General features: G+C 46.2%; 1 protein-coding gene across 16 annotated transcripts in view; it reads right to left on the bottom strand.

Moving 5' to 3' along the window:
- Nucleotides 1–25,394, bottom strand: part of LOC139754741 (SH3 domain-containing kinase-binding protein 1-like) — a 270,667-nt gene that overhangs the window by 56,374 nt on the left and 188,899 nt on the right. For 9 of the 16 annotated variants that reach the window (XM_071672472.1, XM_071672474.1, XM_071672476.1 and 6 more), the window contains one exon: nt 3,527–3,599. In XM_071672472.1, the coding sequence (XP_071528573.1) occupies nt 3,527–3,599 (73 nt within the window). Of the gene's footprint in view, nt 1–3,526; nt 3,600–23,144; nt 24,059–24,087; nt 24,374–25,394 lie in introns of those variants that run through there. The other 7 variants (XM_071672487.1, XM_071672485.1, XM_071672486.1 and 4 more) reach the window with 7 other exon arrangements.

Below are 25,394 nucleotides of genomic sequence, written 5' to 3'. Positions count from 1 at the left end.
TGCTACAGTGTCAATGTAGGCGGTGAGAGATCTTTGTATGCTTTCAGATTTGGCAGTTTTGCCTGCCCTGAAATGTAATGTTCACACATGTGAACACATCAGTATTCCATTGAGGAGTCTTAGTGCCTTAAAGAGAGTCATCAGTGGTTTTAATCTCTTTATGAAGATCGAAAACATCCAGCCTAGCCTCTTTCTCGATGGGGCAACTGTAGCTCTGATGAGTTGCTCAAGGTAAGGTCATTTGACATTATCTCCGTTGGGTATTTTTCACTGTTCTTCCAAGATATACTGTCTATTTCTGTCCAGTATTATATACTATTTTTCATAATTTTGTCTGAAACATTAATCAAGTTTCATCTGCAAAAGATGGTGTGAAACTGTGGCCCATATCTCTTTGTCAATATCACATATAAGAATGAGACCTACCAGATATACAACCACAATTACCTGTGCAACTAAAATTTTTTACCTTTGAGGGACTGGGAGTAGCATGATTTACAAAAACCTGCGACATGTCACTCAATAAGACGTACTTTATATCCGTCTTCCAATTTTTCTAGTTGCTCACATCTGATGCAGGTATCAGCTATAATACAACAGTTATGTTTACTCAAGCTTTTACTACTTCACTCAAATCATAAAGACAGCATCATAGCTAACTTAGTCTCCTGCACCTTGCAACTTTCCTCGAAAATGTATAAAAAGTTACATGAAAAAGTCGCACAGTGATTATAACAACTCATATTTGCAGTCAATGGGCTAAACCTGGGCATATAAAGTGATCAAGATAAATCATGAAACAGTCTATGGAGCTTAGCAGCAGATGGCAGACTCTGGTTTCAATGCATTATAAATGACACCTAGAGTGGACATATATAAATGAGACCATCTGTTCCTGATAATTCCTCATGATGGTGAGAGGCAAATGTTTAAAAAAAGAAAATAATACAGTGTGCAACAAAACACTAATAAATCACTGGACTTGAACGTGCTTTTGAAAAAGAATGACAAGGTGATATACTATCACTCCCCTCAGAACTTGCAACACAACTTATATGACCAGAGCAACTCATTGGAATTACCCTTGACAACTTATCTTGTGTACAGGAAACAATGAAAAATTTATCAAAATGCTGAATTTTCTTGCTGGGTTACGTCCTTCACTACCCTAATTTCCTCAAATGCATATTCTAAAGAATCTATACCAACATAATTGAGTACTGTAGTTTTATCTTTCATTAACCTACTTTTAAAATATGTTTCCTTTACAACCATAACTTTCACATTTTCCCTGATTCTTCATGGATCATTAATCATTTTTTCCGACTGTGACTTGCCTTCATATGTCTAAACATTTGATCATGATGCCTATGAACTACAATTATACTTTCATTTTTGTACCATAATGCAATAAGATTCAAGCAAGTTGTATCCCAGCCTGTACGACATGTTGTATCCTAGCCTGTACAACACGTTGTATCCTAGCCTGTACAACATGTGTCCTAGCCTGTACAACATGTATCCTAGCCTGTACAACATGTTGTATCCTAGCCTGTACAACATGTTGTATCCTAGCCTGTACAACATGTTGTGTCCTAGCCCGTACCATAACTTGTTGTGAGCATGTAATAACAATGACCAATGGATAGTTCTACCTGATACCACGAGGGGGAAAGCTCTAACTTGTGACCAATCCACGTTTCTAACTACCTACCATGTAAGTACTCAAGCACTTGTTACACCTACTAACCAAACAATGGCTGGTCCTTTTTGCTATGCCACAATGATCTAAGCTTGTAACGAAGTTAATGATGCAAATGAGAGAAGGTTCACCTCACGATCATACTTCTGTTCAAGTAATGCAGCACGAACGTGGATACTAGAATCAAAAGGTGTGTAAAATATTGGCAAAGTTAAATTTTTTGGGGAACACGTGCTTCCTAACAAGCTAGGATCAAAAGGTGAGTGTCAGATCTTGGTGACATATGTGCTTCCAGAAAAAAAGCTGTGTCATTCAAACCACCCCCAAGTACTATGTGGAAGGAACCTTTTCTAATATACAGATCCTACATTAAATGGTCAGAAACTCTATGAGGACTGCTGAATAAACTGGCTCTCTTTGAGGTTACAGGCATCTGCATGCATGGGGGTTAAACCAGTGAGTGACTCAGTCACCCTTGCCGAGACTGTATCATTGGCAGTACAACAGTCTCAATCAAAGAATTTGGCACCTCCAAAAAGGAGTCCATCCTTTTCCTGCAACGGAAAGTTGGGCAACTTCAGCAAGGACGTCTTGAAAGGAAGTTGTGGTCACGACAAGGATGACCCATTCTTACAAGAGGGGGGGACTAGGGGCAATTACATGTAAATAGACTAACAAATTTGTGGTCTTCCACAGGAAATGACCACACCCAGTAGAATAATAATTAAAAACTTTCTTAAAGTAAACAAGGGACCAAAACACTTGTTTTCCTTTTCAAAGAACATGGGATACAAGCTGGGTTGACTGTGGCCCCGTTTTCACAACCACAATCCTAATCTATGCCCGTTTAATACACTTTGGAGCATTATCTTCATGCAAATATCAAATAATCAATGAAGGCAATAAGGGTTATTGATACAAACTAACTTAACATTCAATGCAGCTTTGAAATACACTTCACCTTTGTGCAATGTACCCTCGCTACATAAGCAGTATGTGTTTGCCTATAAATAAATAGGTTCACAATGCCTAAGACCCAAATAAGAATGAGCTGCACAAGTCTAAATTCCATACCTAAAGAGACATATTATCTGCTGGTGAGAATGAAACTGAAAGTAACCGAAGTTATACCTGATATAAAAGAACTAATGGACATGGATGGGTCTTAGTGGTGTAGTGGGCCAATGCCTAGCCATATATATGATTTAACTTTCAAATTTAGTCTTGTAACTATCATTTACCGTATATAAACATGGATATCAAATAAAATACTTAATCTTTTTGGGTCTGTAGCTCCCGTCAGGGATATATGTCCGGCATTTAAGTACAATACAGCATTTCCTTTGTGTTAGACAAACTACATAGATTAGAGTGACATATGATTATGCTAAGTATGATATACTGTTTTAGTTCAATTCGGGTCACCTCCCAAGATATTGCAAAAACAGAATCTATGTTAGGGCTTGTAAGGCATATGAATAATATTCCAAGGATATTACAATAACCAATTTATACAAGGACGTGAAGTGAAATTTAGCAAGAGGCAAATATCCTCCAATCCACCTAGATGTAGAAGGATTCAAGAATATATATATATATATATATATATATATATATATATATATATATATATATATATATATATATTACTGTGGACGTGTATGTATATACATGTGTATGTGGGTGGGTTGGGCCATTCTTTCGTCTGTTTCCTTGCGCTACCTCGCTAACGCGGGAGACAGCGACAAAGCAAAATAAATAAATATAAATATATATATATATATATATATATATATATATATATATATAATATACATTACTCACCTCTTTTTTGTACATTTGGAGGTGATGTCAGACTGCTGTCGGGGGAATCATTTTTGGGCTCTTTCGACAGCACCTATGAAGAAAAGAGAATCAATTATCAGTCACATGCATATAATCCTCAATGCATCTTCTAAGATAATATACGTAACGTACAGATATAAAGATGAACTAGAGTGAAACACTGAGAGAAAAGCGAAATACAACGATCATGTAAGGCGAGTTCTCAATTCATGATTGCTCTATGTCTCTAAGCACATTATGTAGAGTTTCAATCAACACCATCTTTCATAAATCAAGTAATGTCCATTCTCTGGAATTTCAGAGACATCCATCAACCCAGAATAACTAATTCCAGCATTACTACAGCCCCATGGCATTATGAAACATTAGGGCGAACATATACTCCACTAGGATTACCAAATATGATATTCAAAACAGTTTAATACTCAAGATCGCTACCACATTATATATATATATATATATATATATATATATATATATATATATATGAGTCCACGGGGAAATGAAACACGATAAGTTGCCAAGCGCATTTTCGTGTAATAATCATATCAGGGGAGATACAGGAGAGAAATATGTCAGTTGATATACTACGAAGAGACGTATATAGGACGCCATATATATATATATATATATATATATATATATATATATATATATATATATATATATATATATATATACCGGTGTTAAATAATGGACAATCAAAAACAGTCTCTGATATATCAGTAATTTGGGGATAGGAAGGACGGGTCGTTTGCAGGTCCAGGGTGCCATGCAAAGAGTGGGTGGTTCCTTAACAGCCAAGGCTACAGAGGTTGTTAGAACCAATTAGCGTTTACCTTCATAGGAAAAAAAAGAATACGAAATGCCAAGTGGCTTCAAGTAGTCGCCAGGTAAATAAATGTTCAAAAGTAACCTGTGCACTTAGAGGTTGTGAGGCAAGTGGCCACACGAGACAAAATCAATGTATATATGTCCTCTCAATGCTAACCATGTCAAAATCAATAGAACTACACAGTGACCAGAGTGACAGACGAAGGAACAAGTCCCTTGATACACAGGACTGTCTGGAACTACGAAGTTACTTAAAAGCTTTGTAAATGATATACACGATGAATGGTTGGACAATGTCTTTAGACTATCACCCAAAAGTAGTGAGAAATATGCTAATGAAACCCACGACTCAATCAAAGATCAGATGTGATGACACCCGAATTTGGAAATATCATCATGTTAGTACAAACATTTCCCTCCCCCCTAACCTTAGCTAACCCTTTAGTTCAATTACATACAAACAACAACAACAACAATAACAACAACAACAACACACACACACACACTCTCTCTCTCTCTCTCTCTCTCTCTCTCTCTCTCTCTCTCTCTCTCTCTCTCTCTCTCTCTCTCTCTAACACTCTCAAAGTCAATACATAAAATGATAACAAGGACGTAGCTAAATTCTGAGAGCATACCAGCCTCTTACATAAAACTAACAGCTCAATCTCAGACCTGGCGTTGTTCAACCCGGTGTGTATCAGTTAAAAAGAACACTTTTGTGTATCGTGTTGTACAACCATAACCAGAAGACGAAACCGGTTGTTACAACAACGCCAAGTTATATCTCATGACCAGAAGACCTACAGTTCATCACCGTGTTGGTTGTTACACGCGAAGAAAAAAAAAGGAAAGAAATTGCGTAAACTCAAATGGTTTGTGGTTGTATACACACACACTAATGGCTGGTGTGTCGGCAGAGAATGAGGGATGACTTTTTTCTTCCTCTTTTTCCCTCCCTTTCCAGCTCCCACCTACTGAATAAGGTGCATCTATCTAATGGTTCATTTTCCCCATGGTTGTACCTCTGGGTTTCTTCTTCCCCAGCGACCTACCAGTTGATCAAGGCGCAATTCAAGAATTCACATTGCCGTGCGATCTAAATGCTCAACACTCTCGTTCAATTCTGTCCAATGAGATACGGAAGTATATATATATACACACACACACACACCTCGTATTATCTAACGTAGTACATTAATACACTAAGACACCTGTTTAACACAATTCACCTAAAGGACCTTAGGCCAAGACAAACCAAATCATGGGTGAACCTTAAAGAGTTAAGTGGAAATGCTCTTTAGCAGACCTGTGGGGTACTAAAGTCGCTGTCGAACTCTGGGGTGGGTGGATGACCTACTAATGACCCCTCCCACGTGAGGAGGGGGGGGGGGAGCTGCTGCTGACCTCACCGTCACAAAGGCGTAAAAAAAACCATCCTAGCTTAGAAACGACCCCTCTTCGGTGACGTAACAGGACCTTCACTGACCTAAACTCGTCCTCCTTCCCCCCACCCTAGGCAACGTCTAACTCCACCTGACCTTTTAAACTACAAGCATCGTTACCACATCCCATCCCACCCTAACAACCCATCACCAATCGAGACTCTAATGACCCCCAATTTCCCCAAATGGTCGAGGAAGAATAACCTGTATGTAGTTTAACTTGGTCGTTAGGACGGACCACAAACGATGGTTCGAAATCAATCAATCCACCACCCCTTCCACCCCACACACTGCAATGGCGAGCGTTCCTATATCATTCCACTTGTATTATATGGGCCATAAAATAGGTCGGGGAGAGAGAGAGAGAGAGAGAGAGAGAGAGAGAGAGAGAGAGAGAGAGAGAGAGAGAGAGAGAGAGAGAGAGTTTTACAGGAAGGCAGATTATTAGTCTAAAAAAAAAACGCAAATTTTCCGAGATATGGCTTGATGAGTTTGTTTTTAATTTATTCATTTTTTTTTTTTTTTTGCCCTGTTCACTGGGCCAACCAGGTTTATATGGCTGAACCAAAAGCGTTGCTGGCTAGCTAGGCTGGGCGCAAACCAAATCATGAAATACATGTTGTACACCAAATTGATGTGGTCAATTGTGTAATGGTAAATTGGCCAGACGCATTAGCTATCACACACACACACACACACACACACACACACACACACACACAATATATACATGACCTTTTTAAAGGATCTTTGTACTTCATTTCCAGTGTATATCACATATTTCCAATGTAACGTATTTGTTATAATTCGTTGAGTTGAAACCCTTTTTTTTTCTTTTTTCTTTTTAAAGTCAGCTCGTTCCCATATATTGTGAATTAGGCTGCTATAATTCTCATACAGTCCTTGTCTATCGTCTTTTCTCTTATATATATATATATATATATATATATATATATATATAATATATATATATATATATATATATATATATAATATCTCGAGTGGTGGGTATGGGCCAAAGTGGTGATGCACACTTTAATCTGTGTGTCTAACAGACATGTTTCTCTAACATGTTTACCTTATCCGTAAGGTTCAATGCAATTTTGACAGGATAAAAAATCTAACTCTTTAACAGTCTCCTTCATGTGTGTCCTGGAGACATGTTGGGGTTATTCATTATATTAACCCCAAAGTCCAATTTACAGATGCATAGAAAATCCCATAATTTATCACCAGTACGGTGTCATAACCTTGGCCCCATTTCACTAGGTGCCAACCACGCCACTCTACCTTATAGGCTGAATTCAATGACATATGTATCTCTAACAAAGACTGAAGCCCTTGAAAAAAATGTTGGCTGGTGTACCCTAATCATTTCTCCTTTTATTTTTGGTGTGTGGGGGGGTTTTGAGGTTGTTGTTACCGTAAACCTAATCATTCTTCACTTCTTTTCATACAATATTTAAATCCTCCAACATCATATTTTAAACATGATTTGCATCCCTCAAAGCAAGTCCCATGGATCAGTTCAGCACGTTTAGAAAAAAAAATATGGCGCAGCAACATATTTGAGCATTTAAATTTGAGCATTTAAATTTCAATGTGAGCATTTAAATTAAAGTCGGTGTGACGCATAAACAGCGCGTAAAATGTATTTCTAATTGGCGTATGTCGTACCATTTTACGCTCTGGGTGGATACATCATATATATATGAACAAGCGTATCTTGTATGTCTACCTCAAAATCTATTTTTTCGTCTCCACTCTGCCGGTTATTTAAGACTCGGTGTGTGTATATATATATATATATATATATATATATATATATATATATATATATATATATATATATATATGACCTGTTCCTCCCCCTGTGTTTATATAGATTCATCTGAATTCTTAACATTATCTTTTTGAAGTGTGTTAAGGCCTGCGCTAGTTAATGGTACCAACCACTAGTTCATTATTTCAAACTAACTACTAGTAGTAGTAGTAACAGTATTAGTAACGTAGGAGTGGTAATAAATAATAATAATAATAATAATAATAATAATAATAATAATAATAATAATAAATCAACGGCTTATTAACATGAGCAAAAGCTGGATATATATATATATATATATATATATATATATATATATATTATATATATATATATATATATATATATATATATATGAAATACATAGAATAAAGACGTTCTCTCTACATTCGCTACTAACACACATACACAACATTTTGAAATTATCCAAACATCTTCAACATTAACAATTCTATTTCTTTTTTTTCTCTCTCTCTTTTTTTTAAAGTAGCTGAAGCCCCCTCATCCACGACTGAGGTGGTGTCAATGTATTTATACTTACACATTTATGACCAAATTTCGAATCTGGTTTCTCGTCATGGCTTTTAAACCCCCAGTGGACCTCCAGACACACACCACCTCTCTCTCTCTCTCTCTCTCTCTCTCTCTCTCTCTCTCTCTCTCTCTCTCTCTCTCCACCAACACAGGTGGCCAGGCAAGGGTGAGGGGGGGGGGAGTGTGAGTGAGTCACACGGTAACACGTATCTTGGTCACAGCTGTCAGTCCCAACACACACACACACACACACACACACACACACACCTGGCTTAGGCTGATGTGTGTGTGTGTGTGTGTGTGTGTGTGTGTGTGTGTGTGTTGTTTGTTGTACTTTAAAACATCTACAACCCTATCATCCATGTCTGCCTCGAAAATATATAGGTGGGCCAGTGTTTTTTTTTTTTCGCCAGTACTCTATAATAACCTTTAACAACCCTAACGTACAATATTTTCTTCAAACCTGAAGCCATGTTCTTTATTTTTTTTCTTCCAATCCACACCTGACAATGTTTACTTTTTTTTTTTTTTGGTTACATTTAATATGTACAGAGTGTGGGCGTGCTTGGACCCCCCCACCCCATACCTGAGTGTAACGCTATGATATATTGTAAAATACGATAGCCATTCCAAGCTACGCTTCTTAATCTTATTTCCCTGGCAGAGAATATAAAACACCACCATCACCCCAATCTCCATCCCCTGGCAGAGGGAAGTTAATGGAATGAGTTCCCTAATTCGTGGAATTCTTTAATATTTTTACAACTGGTTTCCTTGCTGTAGGCCTGCGATGATCGCCACACTGATCGCTAACAGTGTTGGTCGCCAGGCGTGAGGCGGCAGCTGGGCTGAACGGTGCGCTGAGATGTAAACACACCACGCAGGGCGCTGCTAATTACTACTACTACTACCATTACAACCCGCCCATGACCGCCTCCTGCCACCTACTACTACTACTACTACCCATGATCGCCTCCTGCCACTTACTACTACTACTACTACCCACCCATGACCACCTCCTGCCACCCACCACTACTACTACCCACCCATGACCACCTCCAGCCACCTACTACTACTACTATCCACCCATGACCACCTCCTGCCTCTTACTACTACTACTACCCACCCATGACCACCTCCAGCCACCTACAACTACTACTACCCACCAGGGACCGCCTCCTGCCACATTACTACTACTACCACCCATGACCGCCTCCTGCCACCTACTACTACTACTACTACCCACCTACGGTCGCCTCCTGCCACATACTACTACTACCCGCCCATGACCACCTCCTGCCACCCACTACTATTACTACCCACCCATGACCGCCTCCTGCCACTTACTATTATTACTACCCACCCATTACCGCCTCCTGCCACCCACTACTACTACTACTACCCACCCATGACCACCTCCTGCCACTTACTACTACTACTACCCACCCATGACCACCTCCAGCCACCTACAACTACTACTACCCACCCATGACCGCCTCCTGCCACCTACTACTACTACCCACCCATGACCGCCTCCTGCCACCTACTACTACTACTGCTACCCACCTACGGTCGCCTCCTGCCACATACTACTACTACCCGCCCATGACCACCTCCTGCCACCCACTACTACTACTACCCACCCATGACCGCCTCCTGCCACTTACTACTATTACTACCCACCCATGACCACCTCCTGCCACCCACTACTACCCACCCATGACCACCTCCAGCCACCCACTACTACTACCCACCCATGACCACCTCTTGCCACTACTTGATCATGATTCATCCCGTCTACATAAGGCGATCGCGCGCAAGTGCCTAATACCCACCCACAGTCCCACGAGCAAGGCTTGGGCGAAAGGTCAGTGCTGTACGAGAGACCGAGGCGACAGACACACTGCTCTCACAATGGATGGGGGCGGGAGGATAGCCTCTCCACTCGTCTCTCGGTGGACCTGCCTGCCTCCCTGCCTCCTTCTGTGTGTGTGTGGACCTGCCTGCCTCCCTGCCTCCTTCTGTGTGTGTGTGTGAAACACACGACCCCAAGAGAACAACACACAAGTGTTGGGTGTCGGCAGCATGCACGGGGGGGGGGGGTCTCTCTCTCTCTCTCTTCTCTCCTCTCTCTCTCTCTCCGGGCGAGCGAGAGATAGATAGATAATAAATAGATAGATAGAGATAGATAGTTAGATAGACAGACAGACAGATAGATAGATAGATAGATAGATAGAGAGAGAGAGAGAGAGAGAGAGAGAGAGAGAGAGAGAGAGAGAGAGAGAGAGAGAGAGAGAGAGAGAGACGGGGGGTTGATATAGGTTATATCCGGGAGGATGGGCGCGGATACCACTAATAATGGATCAGGGCGACGCCCTCCATGATGGGGTGATGGGGTGAGGAGGGAGAAGGGTGGGTGGGTGGTGGTGCAGATGGGGTGGGGTGGGGTGGGGGGGGAGGATGAATAGGGACGGGATATGCTGGTATATTTTAATAAGGCAGTGAGGCAGAGAGCGTTAGATGATGGGATATACTGGTATATATATATATATATATATATAATATATATATATATATATATATATATATATATATATATATATATATATGTGTGTGTGTGTGTGTGTGTGTGTGTTGTGTGTGTGTGTGGGTGGGGCCTGGATGTGGAAAGGGAGCTGTGGTTTCGGGCATTATTGCATGACAGCTAGAGACTGAGTGTGAACGAATGGGGCCTTTGTTGTTTTTTCCTAGCGCTACCTCGCACACATGAGGGAGGAGGGGGATGTTATTCCATGTGTGGCGAGGTGGCGATGGGAATGAATAAAGGCAGACAGTGTGAATTGTGTGCATGTGTATATATATGTATGTGTCTGTGTGTGTATATACATGTGTACATTGAGATGTATAGGTATGTATATGTGCGTGTGTGGACGTGTATGTATATACATGTGTATGGGGGTGGGTTGGGCCATTTCTTTCGTCTGTTTCCTTGCGCTACCTCGCAAACGCGGGAGACAGCGACAAAGCAAAATATATATATATATATATATATATAATATATATATATATATATATATATATATATATATATATATATATATATATATATATATATACACTTAAGCCAGGGTTGGCTGGCGATATAATGATGTTAAGACGCGTAGGTCCAACAACCCACCCCTTCACCACCTCGCCTCTCGTGCAGACCATCATCTGGTGACCCTTAATGGGCCTCGTGACCCTTAATGGGCCTGCCTCGTGACCCTTAATGGGCCTCGTGACCCTTAATGGGCCTCGTGACCCTTAATGGGCCTCTGATGTTACCAGTGAAGCTTGGGCTGGTGGGATAATGGTGGTGGTAGAGGCGTGACAATGGTGGTGGAGGTGTGACAATGGTGGAGGCGTGACAGTGGTGGTGGAGGCGTGACATGGTGGTGGAGGCGTGACAAGTGGATGGTGGAGGTGTGACAATGGTGGTGGAGGCGTGACAGTGGTGGTGGAGGTGTGACAATGGTGGTGGAGGCGTGACAGTGATGGTGGAGGTGTGACAATGGTGGTGGAGGCGTGACAGTGGTGGTGGAGGTGTGACAATGGTGGTGGAGGCGTGACAGGTGGTGGGGAGGGTGGACAGTGGATGGTGGTGGAGGCGTGACAATGGTGGTGGAGGCGTGACAATGGTGGTGGAGGCGTGACAGTGGTGGTGGTGAGGCGTGACAGTGGTGGTGGAGGCGTGACAAGTGGTGGTGGAGGCGTGACAATGGTGGTGGAGGCGTGACAGTGGTGGTGGAGGTGTGACAATGGTGGTGGAGGCGTGACAATGGTGATGGAGGCGTGACAATGGTGGTGGAGGCGTGACAGTGGTGGTGGAGGTGTGACAATGGTGGTGGAGGCGTGACAATGGTGGTGGAGGCGTGACATGGTGGTGGAGGCGTGAAAAGTGGTGGTGGAGGGGTGACAATGGTGGTGGAGGCGTGACAATGGTGGTGGAGGCGTGACAATGGTGGTGGTGGAGGCGTGACAATGGTGGTGGAGGCGTGACAATGGTGGTGGAGGTGTGACAGTGGTGGTGGAGGCGTGACGATGGTGATGGGGGTGTGACAATGGTGGTGGAGGCGTGACAATGGTGGTGGAGGCGTGACAATGGTGGTGGAGGTGTGACAATGGTGGTGGAGGCGTGACAATGGTGGTGGAGGCGTGACAGTGGTGGTGGAGGCGTGACAATGGTGATGGGGATGGTGGTGGAGGCGTGACAGTGGGGATGGGGATGTATGATGGTACACAGGACGGGGGCTGGACAGAGGTGAGTGTTACATGTCGCCAGTGGAGGTTTGTGGGAGATGGAGGGCGTAGTAGCAGCAGATGGTGGTGATGGTGAAGAGAAGGAGGGTGGTGTTGGTGTTGGTGGGACGTCCTGAGATGGTGATGACGGTACGACCCTTGAACACGACGGTACGACCCTTGAACACGACGGTACGACCCTTGAACACGACGGTACGACCCTCGAACACGATGGTACGACTCGACCTCGACGGTACGACTCTTGAACACGATGGTGCGACCCTTGAACACGACGGTACGACCCTTGAACACGACGGTACGACCCTCGAACACGATGGTACGACTCGACCTCGACGGTACGACTCTTGAACACGATGGTGCGATCCTTGAACACGATGGTAGGACCCTTGAACACGACGGTACGACCCTCGAACACGATGGTACGACTCGACCTCGACGGTACGACCATGAGCACGATGGTACGACTCTTGAACACGACGGTACGACTCTTGAACACGACGGTATGACTCTTGAACACGATGGTGCGACTCTTGAACACGACGATACGACTCTTGAACACGACGGTACGACTCTTGAACACGACGGTACGACCCTTGAACACGACGGTACGACCCTTGAACACGATGGTACGACTCTTGAACACGACGGTACGACCCTTGAACACGACGGTACGACCCTTGAGCAGGAATGGTACGACCCACCCTGACCTCGACGGTGCGACCCTTGAACACGACATTAAGACCTTTGACCACGACTTCACGACCCTTAAACATGACAACACGACCCTTGGGCAGGACGGTACGACCCTTGAACAAGACGGTACGACCCTTGAACAAGACGGTACGACCCTTGAACAAGACAACACCATCCAAAGACATGACAGGCGTGACCTGTAACCCGGTCCTTAAGTGTCAGGCCATTAGACTTGGCCCTCAGAGCCAATAAGGTCGTGAGGGGTTAATACCTCTCATGGACGACTGATGGCGCTGCGGACGACCCCCTACCTCCCCCCTCCTCCTCCACCCCAGCCTCTGCACTGGACCACATGAACCACAATCTACCAGGACTCTGTGTGTCACTCTGCGTCCTCCCTCGCGCTACCGCTCACAGGAGGGGTTGGAGTGCATCATTATAATCAACCAGCCACAACAACAGCGGCGAAAAATAAAATCGGGTCTTCGTGGAATGTTTACTCATGAAAACCATGCACACCGGCATGAAACACGTCAACGTACCTTACATTTTCTTTCGTTCACTCAGTTTTTCTCGTATTTCTTTCGGCTTTTTCATGATGAAGGGGGGGCCCACCCTTGGCCTCGATGAGGAGGGCCCCTTTGGCCTCGATGATGAGGGGGGGTTTTCTTTGGCTCGACCGAAGGGGCCCCCTGGCGTGGGGCGGGATGTGTGAGGAGGGCCCCCTTTGGCCTCGATGAGGAGGGGGGGCCCCCTTGGCCTCGATGAGGAGGGCCCCCTTTGGCCTCGATGAGGGGAGGGCCCCCTTTGGCCTCGATGAGGGAGGGCCCCCTTTTGCCTTTGGCCTTCGATAAGTGCCACTGTCCTCGACTGGACCCTTCGACCTAGCGAATGTGAGCCGCCTCCCTCTCTCTCTCTCTCTCTCTCTCTCTCCTCTCTTCTCGATGACCTCGACTGGCAATGGCTCTCTCTCTCTCTCTCTCTCTCTCTCTCTCTCTCTCTCTCTTCTCTTTTTGGGCCACAGTTCACACGCCTTCATTGGTTCCCAAGTGGTAGCGGTCGTCCACGCCTGTGGTACAGACACTGTCCCTCTCACACACACACACACACACACACACACACACACACACACCAGGGGGTCTCCAGTGGCCAGATCCAACCCCCACCCACCAACCCACCTTGGAAAGGACAAAGTAAACATAAACATATCGCTGACTTCCTTCAATTGAACTCAAGACGCGCACAACCACCTCATCAAATCCTCAATTTCCGCCCCATTCCCTCCTCACCGGCAGTTTACGGTGGAAGGACCATACAAGCACGCACGTAACCACCAGTTAACCATTGTCATCACCACAGCTAACAGTCGTTGACATTGGAACGAGCAGTCTGTCAAAGACCGTGTGGCCATTCAGTAACTTGGAACTCCACACTTTCTCCCCGATTCCCTGGGGATAGGGGAGAAAGAATACTTGCCACGTATCCCCTGTGTGTCGTAGAAGGCGACTAAAAGGGGGAGGAAGCGGAGGAATGGGGAGGGGGTGGGCTGGAAACCCTCCCCTCCTTGTATTTGAACTTTCTAAAAGGGGGACACAGATGTATATGTATGCATACGTTGAAATGTATAGGTAAGTATATGTGCGTGTGTGGACGTGTAGGTATATACATATGTATGTGGGTTGGTTGGGTCATTCTTTCGTCTGCTTCCTTGCGCTACCTCGCTAACGCGGGAGACAGCGACTAAGGATGATAAATATCAATAATACATACACATATATATCACTCGTCTTCAACCCAGGGCCAAACGCGATCATATTCTGGATCAATACGTGCGTGAGGGAGGGTATGCTTCGACTGGTTAGCAGAGCCTCGTCCTCATAATGAGTGTGTGACAGCCTCTCCCCTCCAGCTGGTGGAGGGGTGTGAGGGGTGTGTGTGGATGGTGTGAGGGGAGGCCCTCTGGGTAGGAGGAGGAGGGAAGAGGAGGCAGCGACGCCCCTCCCCCTCGCTCCACAACCCCTCAAGGGTACAACACACTGCTGGGGAGGTGGACGATAGCTGCAACGGGTCTTGGGGCCAACAACAGACATGGGGTCTTTGGGGCAACAACAGACATGGGGTCTTCGGGGCAACAACAGACATGGGGTCTCTGGGGCAACAACAGACATGGGGTCTTTGGGGCAACAACAGACATGGGGTCTTAGGGGCAACAACAGACATGGGGTCTTTGGGGCAACAGCAGACACGAGTCTTAGGGAGTCTTAGGGAGGGGAGGGGTTTCCGTGGGGCTTACGGCCGAGCATCTATTGTTGTTGGAGGTGGTGGAGGGAGGTGTTGGAGGGCGCTAGTGATGGTGGAGGGAGGTGTTGGAGGGTGCTAGTGATGGTGGAGGTGGTGGTGCGGGGAGAGAGAGGTTTGGAGGGGTATGTCATACTGCAGGGGGTGGAGAAGGAGGCTGGTGGAGGGCAGTGTGAGGGTGGTGGAGGGGCAGTGTAGGGCTGGTGGAGGGCAGTGTAGGGTGGTGGTGGAGGTGATGATGATGGTGGTGGGGGTGTGGGTGGAGGAGGGAGGGAGGAGATAGGGGCCGGTGGGGAGGGATGACCCAGCTCCAGGTCGGAAGTGGCAGATAATCCCCGCGACTTGTCCAGCTTCCTCTCTGTACACACAGACACACACACACACACACACTATAGCCTGGCTGGCTGGTTGGCTGGCTCACACACTAGCCTAGCTGGTTCATTAGCCCCCTACCATGTCTCATCCCCGACACACACACACACACACACACACCCCACACACACACAACACACACACACACACACAGCTTAACCTTCCTGGGGTCTGCCTATCTGTAAGTAACCTTAAAACATCCAACAGATGATCAAAATACCTTATCCTTAAGACGAAGCGACAACAACACACCGGGGATCCCATCTATATGAGGGGGCGATCATAGCCTAGCCATTTTTAGCGTTCCCGACTACCACGCAAAAGGTCCTGGGTTCGAATCCTGGGTGCTTGGAGGGGATCGTGTGCGATACATATTGATGGACACAGGATCAGCAAACATCTTGATTCCGTTGTCACTCGACTTTTAGCTGTGGGCTACAGGATACTCCTCTTAGTTTTCTTCTAATGTTGATAACGAACAGACTAATTGTCCATTTTGCCAAAAGTCCTAATCGTGAGTGAGTTCAGATGGTAATCCTCACCGAACACTACAAGATCAATGGAGATAAACAGAAATTAATTTCTTTTTTTTATCAATAACAATGTCTTACAAGGATTTCAACCCCAAGATACTCGAACATTTTTATCAATAACAATGTCTTACAAGGATCGTCGCCCTCACGGTACACATGTGATCCACTGACAGCACCACAGCCACACACAGCTGTGGTGGCCAGGTCATTGTGAAGGAGGTTAGGAGGGAGGGGGCGACGAAGAAGGAGGAAGTTAATTGACAGACGAAGGGGAGGAACAATTTGAGATCATTAGACTTGGAGGGACGTTACGTGTGATTAGCGTGAGATCTTAGTTTAATTTGGAGGGAAATTAAGTGTAATGAGTGAGAGTGAGGGTAATAAGATAACATCCTGGGAAAGAGGAAGTAAAGAGACGTAGTCCAAACGGGATGGTTATATGAAGTGGCACCTGGCGGGAACTTTGGGAAAGTAGGACGAAATGGGATGAAGGAACGCGAGCCATCGAGAGAGGGAACTCAGAATGAAAGTCACGAAGGGAATGAATAGCATCGAAGAAAGAAACAGTCTGGATGGAAAAATTATTCTCACTGTCCTTAAGAGAAAGAGACTGTGGGGTGCAGAACACTGCCTGAGATGTGCTGGGAGACCAGAAATCTGGTGCCACAGCAACAAGAGGCGAGGCATCAGAATTATTATTATTATTATTATGATCTTCATTATCAGATAATGTACACAGGGTCATAAGCAATGTTTGGAGACTCGACAAAGGAAGGTGATGTACAACCTGTTCCATGAAATGTTTATAAGATGTGCACACAGTGTCCAAGATCAGCGCTTGTTTCAAAAGGAAAACAAAGGGATTTAATTTGTTTGTTTTTTGGGGGGGACAGAGCCAAAGATATGGAGGCTGATTAAACAGCAATAAAGGGCTAAGAAGACTGATTGGTGGTTTGACTGACATGTCAACAGGAGTTTCCTCAGACGACACAAGCGAACCGAGGAGTTAGAAGGCAAAATGACTGGAGGCATCACACCAGGCAAGAGGAGGATGGGACACAGCTCCACCTGTGCTGCAGCTGGGGCAGAGGGCAGGAAATTCCAACAATGGTGATGTCAGGCTGTAGGCCATGTATACATATGCAGATGAACTAGTTGTAAATGGCATGGAGCCGGAATTCAAGGACGGATTTGAGAGGGAGATGGGGAAGTGTGAGGGGAAAAAAAAGAAAACAAAAACTTACGACAGAGATAAAAAATCTCACTCGTTCTGTCAAGAAGGAAACATGATGAGGGAAAGGAGGGAAAAGTGGTCTTCCTTCGTAAGACACACACAACACACACACACACACACACACACACACACACAAGCTTCAGGAAGTACGGTAAAACAGCTCAGTAAAACGATACATAATGGGAAGTGCAACTGCAGGAGACAGTGTACTGTACACTGACGTTCATAACATATACTCCTCCAAAAATTGTTGGTCACAAAACAAATAACAACAATGAAGGGACGATCAGGATGGTATATATATATATACATATATATATATATATATTGGAAAGGATCACAATTTTGCGTGTGATCAAGATATTCCTATGAGTCCATGGGGAAAATGAAACACGAAAAGTTCCCAAGTGCACTTTCGTGTCATAATCACATCATCAGGGGAGACACAAGAGAGAAATATATCAACTGACTGTTATATTTCTCTCTTGTGTCTCCCCTGATGATGTGATTATTACACGAAAGTGCACTTGGGAACTTTTCGTGTTTCATTTTCCCCGTGAACTCATAGGAATATATATATATATGTGTGTGTGTGTGTGTGTTGTGTGTGTGTGTGTGTGTGTGTGTGTGTGTGTGTGTGTGTGTGGTGTAGAACAACACAGACAACGAAGGCTTTCACAGTCACAAAGGGAGACTTCGAGGGGGAAATTCCTGGGTTCTCATGGAGACAAGAGAGACGTGGAGAGACACACACACACCACACAACTTCCCCGAGTGGAAATAGGAAAACTTCTAAAACACCAGCGTGTCAGTGAAGACACCCTCCCCCTAGGGTCAACGAGAGGGTCGGGTTCTACCATCACTTTACCGGATCTCAAGCTCCACACAAACGGTGGCACGAGAAACTAAGTGCGTGAAAGAGGAGACAACTTCATGGATAGAGTGCATCTTCACTCCTCGAGTCTAAATCGTGCGGCGCATGAGGACGTAAAACATGAACAAATGACATAAACAGACTTCGTGAGAGAGAAGGTATGATCTTGGGGACTTACACAGAACTTCAACCATGTAAATGATCACGTAAATCAGGAGGCTGAGTTGAGCAGCAGTCATGGGGATCGGGCCATTGGGGTGGGAAGGTGTGTGATATGTACAATGAAGGAAGTACAGGAAGGCAAAGGAAGGGGGACAGACATGGTTAAGGGAAGAGGGTGCAATGGTTCAATGAAACACGTCCAAATGCGAGCGAGTGTCTCGCTCGCGATCTGCCATGTACGCCCCTTCTCCAACCACCCAGCGGTTGCAAAGGTGTGAGAGGTAGAGGAAGGAGTACTGCAGAAGGAGGAGGGAGGAATGGAACACCTTTGGAGAGAATATTGTGAACATGGCATGAGATAAATGCAAAACTTTGTGGCGAATTCATCAGGGTTAAATTGCCAATGAAACAAAAGTTAATCAGGTGAAGTGGGGGTGGGACGCCACTTCGAAAACAGTTGTAAATGGAGATGAAATGCAAGGAACTGAATGACAAATGCAAGTGTTTTTCACAGTGGAAGACACTAGAGGGATGGAAATGACTGGAGGAGACATAAACGAAACACTAATGAAAATATCTGAGTTACAGGGGAAGGTTGTCTATTCATTGAAGATACAAGAGTAAGGGGTGACCTGATCACACACACACACACACACTCACACACACACAACGACACCTTCCTTCGAGTCTGCCTTCATCAATGCCAACACATCCCCACGTGCCTCACTAAGCCTCACCACCACTCATAAAAAACCTTCCTCATTGCCCCGTCACACAACGCCACCACCTCACCTCACTCCCTCCCTCCTTCCTTCCTTCATCATCCCACTGGACATCTTCACCATACCAACAATTCGTCCCTATCCACCTCTCTCTCTCTCTCTCTCTCTCTCTCTCTCTCTCTCTCTCTCTCTCTCTCTCTCTCTCTCTCTCTCCACCAACCACCAGTTCCTCCTTGATCACGGCCAGTCAAAATACAAGTCTCTAACACTAAACTCGGAACTGTTGTGAGTGTTGTAAGTCTGTCGCTGAACTACAGGTACACACACAGACACACACACAACCCTATATCACACGAGGGACTCATAACCTCCGACCACACATTATAGTTCCCACAACACTCTGGTTTCTACAACACCAACAACACTATGGTTTCTACAATGCCAATAATACTATAGTTCCCACAGCAACACTATGGTTTCTACAACACCAATAACATTATAGTTCCCACAACACTCTGGTTTCTACAACACCAACAACACTAGGGTTCCTACAACACCAACAATACTGTAGTTCCCACAACACTCTGGTTTCTACAACACCAACAACACTATGGTTTCTACAACACCAATAACATTATAGTTCCCACAACACTCTGGTTTCTACAACACCAACAACACTATGGTTTCTACAACACCAATAACATTATAGTTCCCACAACACTCTGGTTTCTACAACACCAACAACACTAGGGTTCCTACAACACCAACAATACTGTAGTTCCCACAACACTCTGGTTTCTACAACACCAACAACACTATGGTTTCTACAACACCAATAACATTATAGTTCCCACAACACTCTGGTTTCTACAACACCAACAACACTATGGTTTCTACAACACCAATAACATTATAGTTCCCACAACACTCTGGTTTCTACAACACCAACAACACTATGGTTTCTACAACGCCAATAATACTATAGTTCCCACAACACTATGGTTTCTACAACACCAACAACACTATGGTTTCTACAACACCAACAATACTGTAGATCCCCAACACTATGGTTCTCAACACAACAACTAAATCTCACACTAAAACACTATGGTCTACAACACCAAACATACCACAACATATGGAACTACAACACCATACCTACAACTGATCCTACAACACACCAACTACTACAAAATGGATCCTACAACACCACCAACATACCTACAACATTATGGATCCTACAACACCACCAACATACCTACAAACACATTATGGATCCTACAACACCACCAACATACCTACAACACTATGGATCCTACAACACCAACAACACTATGTTTCCTACATCACCAACACACCTACAAACCAGAACTACACCTCAGGCATCTCATCCAACACCAGTGGCCAACACGCTCATCACAACACTAGAACAATACCAAGGTCATGTGTTGTGTACCGAAAAAGTCACGAGTGTCTTCGATGCAACACACGTCACCACCACCACAAGGCACAGTGTAAACACATACCACGGGAAGGGGTCCTCCCATCACACAAGACATGTATACGTTCTATTTCTTTTCCCTAAATATTACGTTACGTTATATTTCCTTCGTTGAAATACAGAGAGGATTATGGAACGGATAATGGAAAAGACTAGTGGAGAAAAAGCCTTGACAAATTTTCTGAGAACGTGATAGACCTGTGTTCATGTGAAATGGAGAAAGGCTATGGTTATTGGGGAAAAACATGAGAAAATAAGATAGTGATTCCATAGCTTCGACGTGTAGGGAAAGAACTAGGTATCAAAACGGCCCACCCTTGCGTTGCCGACGGCCACAGAATAATCATACGACGCAGCACCTTATGTGTAACGAGGCTGGTGGGAAATACGTGGCGTCACAAGTGGATGGAAGGCGAAGAGGTACATTGAGAAAGAGGGAGGGTTGGGGTACGTACCTCGCGCAGGTGTACCAATGGTACGGCAGAGATCTCCGGTACCACAGGTAGGAGCGGTACCAAGCCTTCAAGTACCACTCCACACGATCAGCATCAACAATGGGGTGAACTTAATGTTCCAATCACGTCGACCCATCACGTCACAGCTATTGTACAGAACTTAATGGATTTCTCCCTTTGTAGTCATTGCACTGGTAATGGCTATTATTTACCAAATGGCGTCCTAGCTACGTCTCTTCGTTGTATATCAACTGAATGTTATATTTCTCTCTCTTGTGTCTCTCCCCTAATAATGTGATTATGACACGAAAGTGCACTTGGGAACTTATCGTGTTTCATCTTCCCCGTGGACTCATAGGAACATATATATATATATATATATATATATATATATATATATATATATATATATATATATATATATATATATCAGCAAGTCAATTTAGACAGAAGTATGAAGCAATTACTCTTCACGCTCTACCAACACACGTAGCCCCCCACCCACCATTATCCACCACACTATTTGATCACCTCACGACACCACCCCACCTCCCCTCTCCCTCAAGCCCCCTCCCTCCCCACTTACGTTCTGCACATGGCGGCCTCTCGAACCGCCTCACCCAGAAAGGTACGCCAGGACTTGACCCTTCACTTATACCCTGTGGAGTTGTTTACATAGACAGTGCGTTATTGGCTTTCGTGTGTGTTCTGTTGTGTGTTGTGGGGTGTGTGGTTGTTTATCATAACAGGCGTGTATAGTGCTTCGGTTTCGGTGAGGGTGTGTGGTGTGTGTGAAGTTGTGGTGTGTATGGTAATCTAACAGACTCGTGATGGTACGAGGATTAAAACCTGGTATTATAGAAACCTCCTCAAAGAAGGAAGGCAGAGAACGATGGACGCGTTTTCCTCCGGAGTGAGAGAGAGAGGGTGGGGTGGGAAGATTTGAGAATAGGTAAACCAACAGAAAATGGGGATAAATACGGGGGGTTGGGGCAGATTTGTGAATAGGTAAACAAAGAATGGGGATAATCGGGGGTGGGGGGGCAGATTTGTGAATAGGTAAACAAACAGAAAATGGGGACCATTTCCTCCCGTCTCCTCCTCCTCCTCCCTCTCACACACGCTAGATAAAACTACAGTTACCTTCTACAGTCATCTACTACAATCATTCTCCCACTACAGTCACCTACAGTCATTCTCCCACTCCAGTCACCTAGCGGGTGTCCAGCCTGCCCAGGGGGGCCTGGACCCACGGCCGGTGTGGGAGGGGAGAGGCGTGACCTCCTGATTTTACTGCAGGTGACTCAAACACACACTCCTCCCCACCACCACTCACACTGGTGTGTGACCCCGATACCTCCAGGAGGTCACACGGTGGCCACCCCGGGGCCAGCCAGCCCCAGCCCCTCGGTGCGACCGTGGGAGACTCGCATACGTCAGGTGTGGGGTGTCCACACACACACACACACACACACACACACCTCATTAGCTCCCTCACTCGGCCCCCAACCCCCTCCTCTCCCTAAACCGCTACTTGGCCATACGGTCGAACTACACCTGCTCTCCCAACCAACACCTGCCCCTAACCCACCACCTCCACTCCACCCCACCACCGCTTATCACCCCACAACCACCTGTGGCTCATCTGAAGTCCTTCCTCCCTCCCACCCAAGCTACTACCGCCCCTGAAACACTCCCCCCTCCTCCACCAGCTCTGCCTGACCTGACCTGACCAGAGAGGAGCAGGAACCGAGGGAGGCCCTTTGGGGGCGTAGGGGGGATTGATGGATTGGCCTTGGGCTGTGGAGGTACTACTTACCTGCCCCGCTTCAGTCATGAGTCTGGCACTCCCTCCCTCAAACATGGGTGATCCACGAGTGCGAGGGAGGTGATGGTGGTCGTGGTGGTGGAGGTCGTGGTTGGGGCGCTCCCTCTCTCCCTCCAGTGTGTGTCTCTCTCTCTCTCCCCTCTCTCTCACTCGGCTGACCTACACACACACACACACACCCTCGGTGAGCGATGCCGCCCTTCGACACGCTGGTTACTCAGCGGTGGACGTCATCCGCGGTGGTGTGGCGGAGCACCACACAGCCAGGAGGAGAGACTGTGGTCGTCGTGGTGGCAAGACACACACACACGGACGTACGTCACGGCAAGACTGTTCCTGTTCTCTGGTGGGGTTCTGGACACGTCCCTCACCCCGGGGCATGACCCACTTTACATACACGACACGGACACGTTCCTTCACACCAAATGGGGGGGGGGGGGTCTCGTCGGGAGCACCCGCTCGTCTCTTCCGATCGACTGGCAAGGGCTGCGACACCTCTTCTTCTTCTTGTTCGTCCTCCTGACGAAGGCACAACGTTGCCAACGCAACACAAGAAAGCGCTCGCGCGCACACAGACACACACGCACGCAACACTACGCGTATTGCGACACGGAAAATGCACAAACGCGCGCACACACACACACACTGTGGGTCCCCCTAGGGCCGTCGCAGCGTTGAATACACCATCACCATTACAATGGACCCAAATCCAACACCACCCAACGACCCACTTCTTTTTTCTTTTTCAGGGGACACTTCAGCTTCCAAAAATCTTGACCACTTTCACATTCTGGCCCGCTTCAAAAGGGGCGTCGAGAGACACGACACCACATATATATACATATATATATATATCCACAGGAAACACTTCGAGAAACAGATCACACCACTTGAAAAAAAAAAAAGGGTTGAAATCGATCACAATAATAATTACTTCTCACTGTGTGACGAAGGAGGAGGGAAAGTGGAGCACACACACCACACACAGCAGTGACCAAGGCGTGTGGTAAATCCCCCGACCTGCTGTGGCAGCAGGAGGTAAAGCTGTGTAACAGCTGTTGCAGGCGGAGGAGGAGGAGAGGAGATGATGCAGAGTGGCGCGTACAACGGTGCCTGGGGATCCACTGGTCGTGCTCACACACCACGGGTGACTGGCTGGCTGACTGGCGAGTGAGAACCGTGCAGCCAGCCAGCCCAGGTCCGCTTCCGCTGCCCTCCTGCCTGAGTCACACACACACACACACACACACACCCATCCGCATTCCCGATCGTCATACACCACCACCACCTGATCTACAACTTTACCCCACGGAAGGAGGAGAAGGAAGAGGAGGAGGAGGACAGGGACATACACAACACAGGTACCACAAGCCTCCCTAATGACATACGACCATCCCCACCCCCGACTTCAAGCCACAGCATCTGACTGATGGCAAAAAGGGGCGCCCCCCCATCCCGTGTGCATTTCCCTCACCGCCCGACCATGATCCTCCCAACACTCACTCTTGTGACACACCGCAGTCCACCTGACGCCTCTCGCCACACACACACACACACACACACACACACACACACACACACACACACACACACCACCCATGTACTCTACAGGATAACAGAGAATAAGGGAACCAAATAGTGATTGAGCCTTCCTTCAATTCTCCTAAGCCATCTCGAGTGGTACTGCTTGCTGGGTGGGGGCCTACTGACGGCTGGGTGGGGGCCTACTGACGGATGGGTGGGGGCCTACTGACGGCTGGGTGGGGGGGCCTACTGACGGTTGGGTGGGGGCCTACTGACGGATGGGTGAGGCCTACTGACGGCTGGGTGGGGGCCTACTGACGGCTGGGTGGAGGCCTACTGACGGCTGGGTGGGGGCCTACTGACGGATGGGTGGGCCTACTGACGGAGGGGGGGCCTACTGACGGCTGGGTGGGGGCCTACTGACTGCTGATTAGGCCTTCTAACAGGAGGGTGGGCCTACTGACGGGTCCAGGCAAGGCAAGGGAGAAGAGGAGGAGGAGGAGGAGGAAGTAGTGTGCTACACAGGGGCAGAGCAAAAGCGAACACTGAACCCCCACAATGTACGTACAATTACATGGAGCCTTCAGAGCGCCCCCCGGGGCCAGGTCAGGCTCGCACCAAGGCCAGCAGGAGAGGGAGCGAGGGGGCCCAGGCCCTTTGGCATAACCCAACGCCTCCTTGATATTCCGGTAGAGTCACGACGACCAAGCATCCCCC

Source organism: Panulirus ornatus, chromosome 17 (genome assembly GCF_036320965.1).
Source record: "Panulirus ornatus isolate Po-2019 chromosome 17, ASM3632096v1, whole genome shotgun sequence".
Lineage (NCBI taxonomy): Eukaryota > Metazoa > Arthropoda > Malacostraca > Decapoda > Palinuridae > Panulirus > Panulirus ornatus.
The sequence above is the reverse complement of the archived record's forward strand: the minus strand, read 5'-3'. Positions and strand labels throughout refer to the sequence as shown.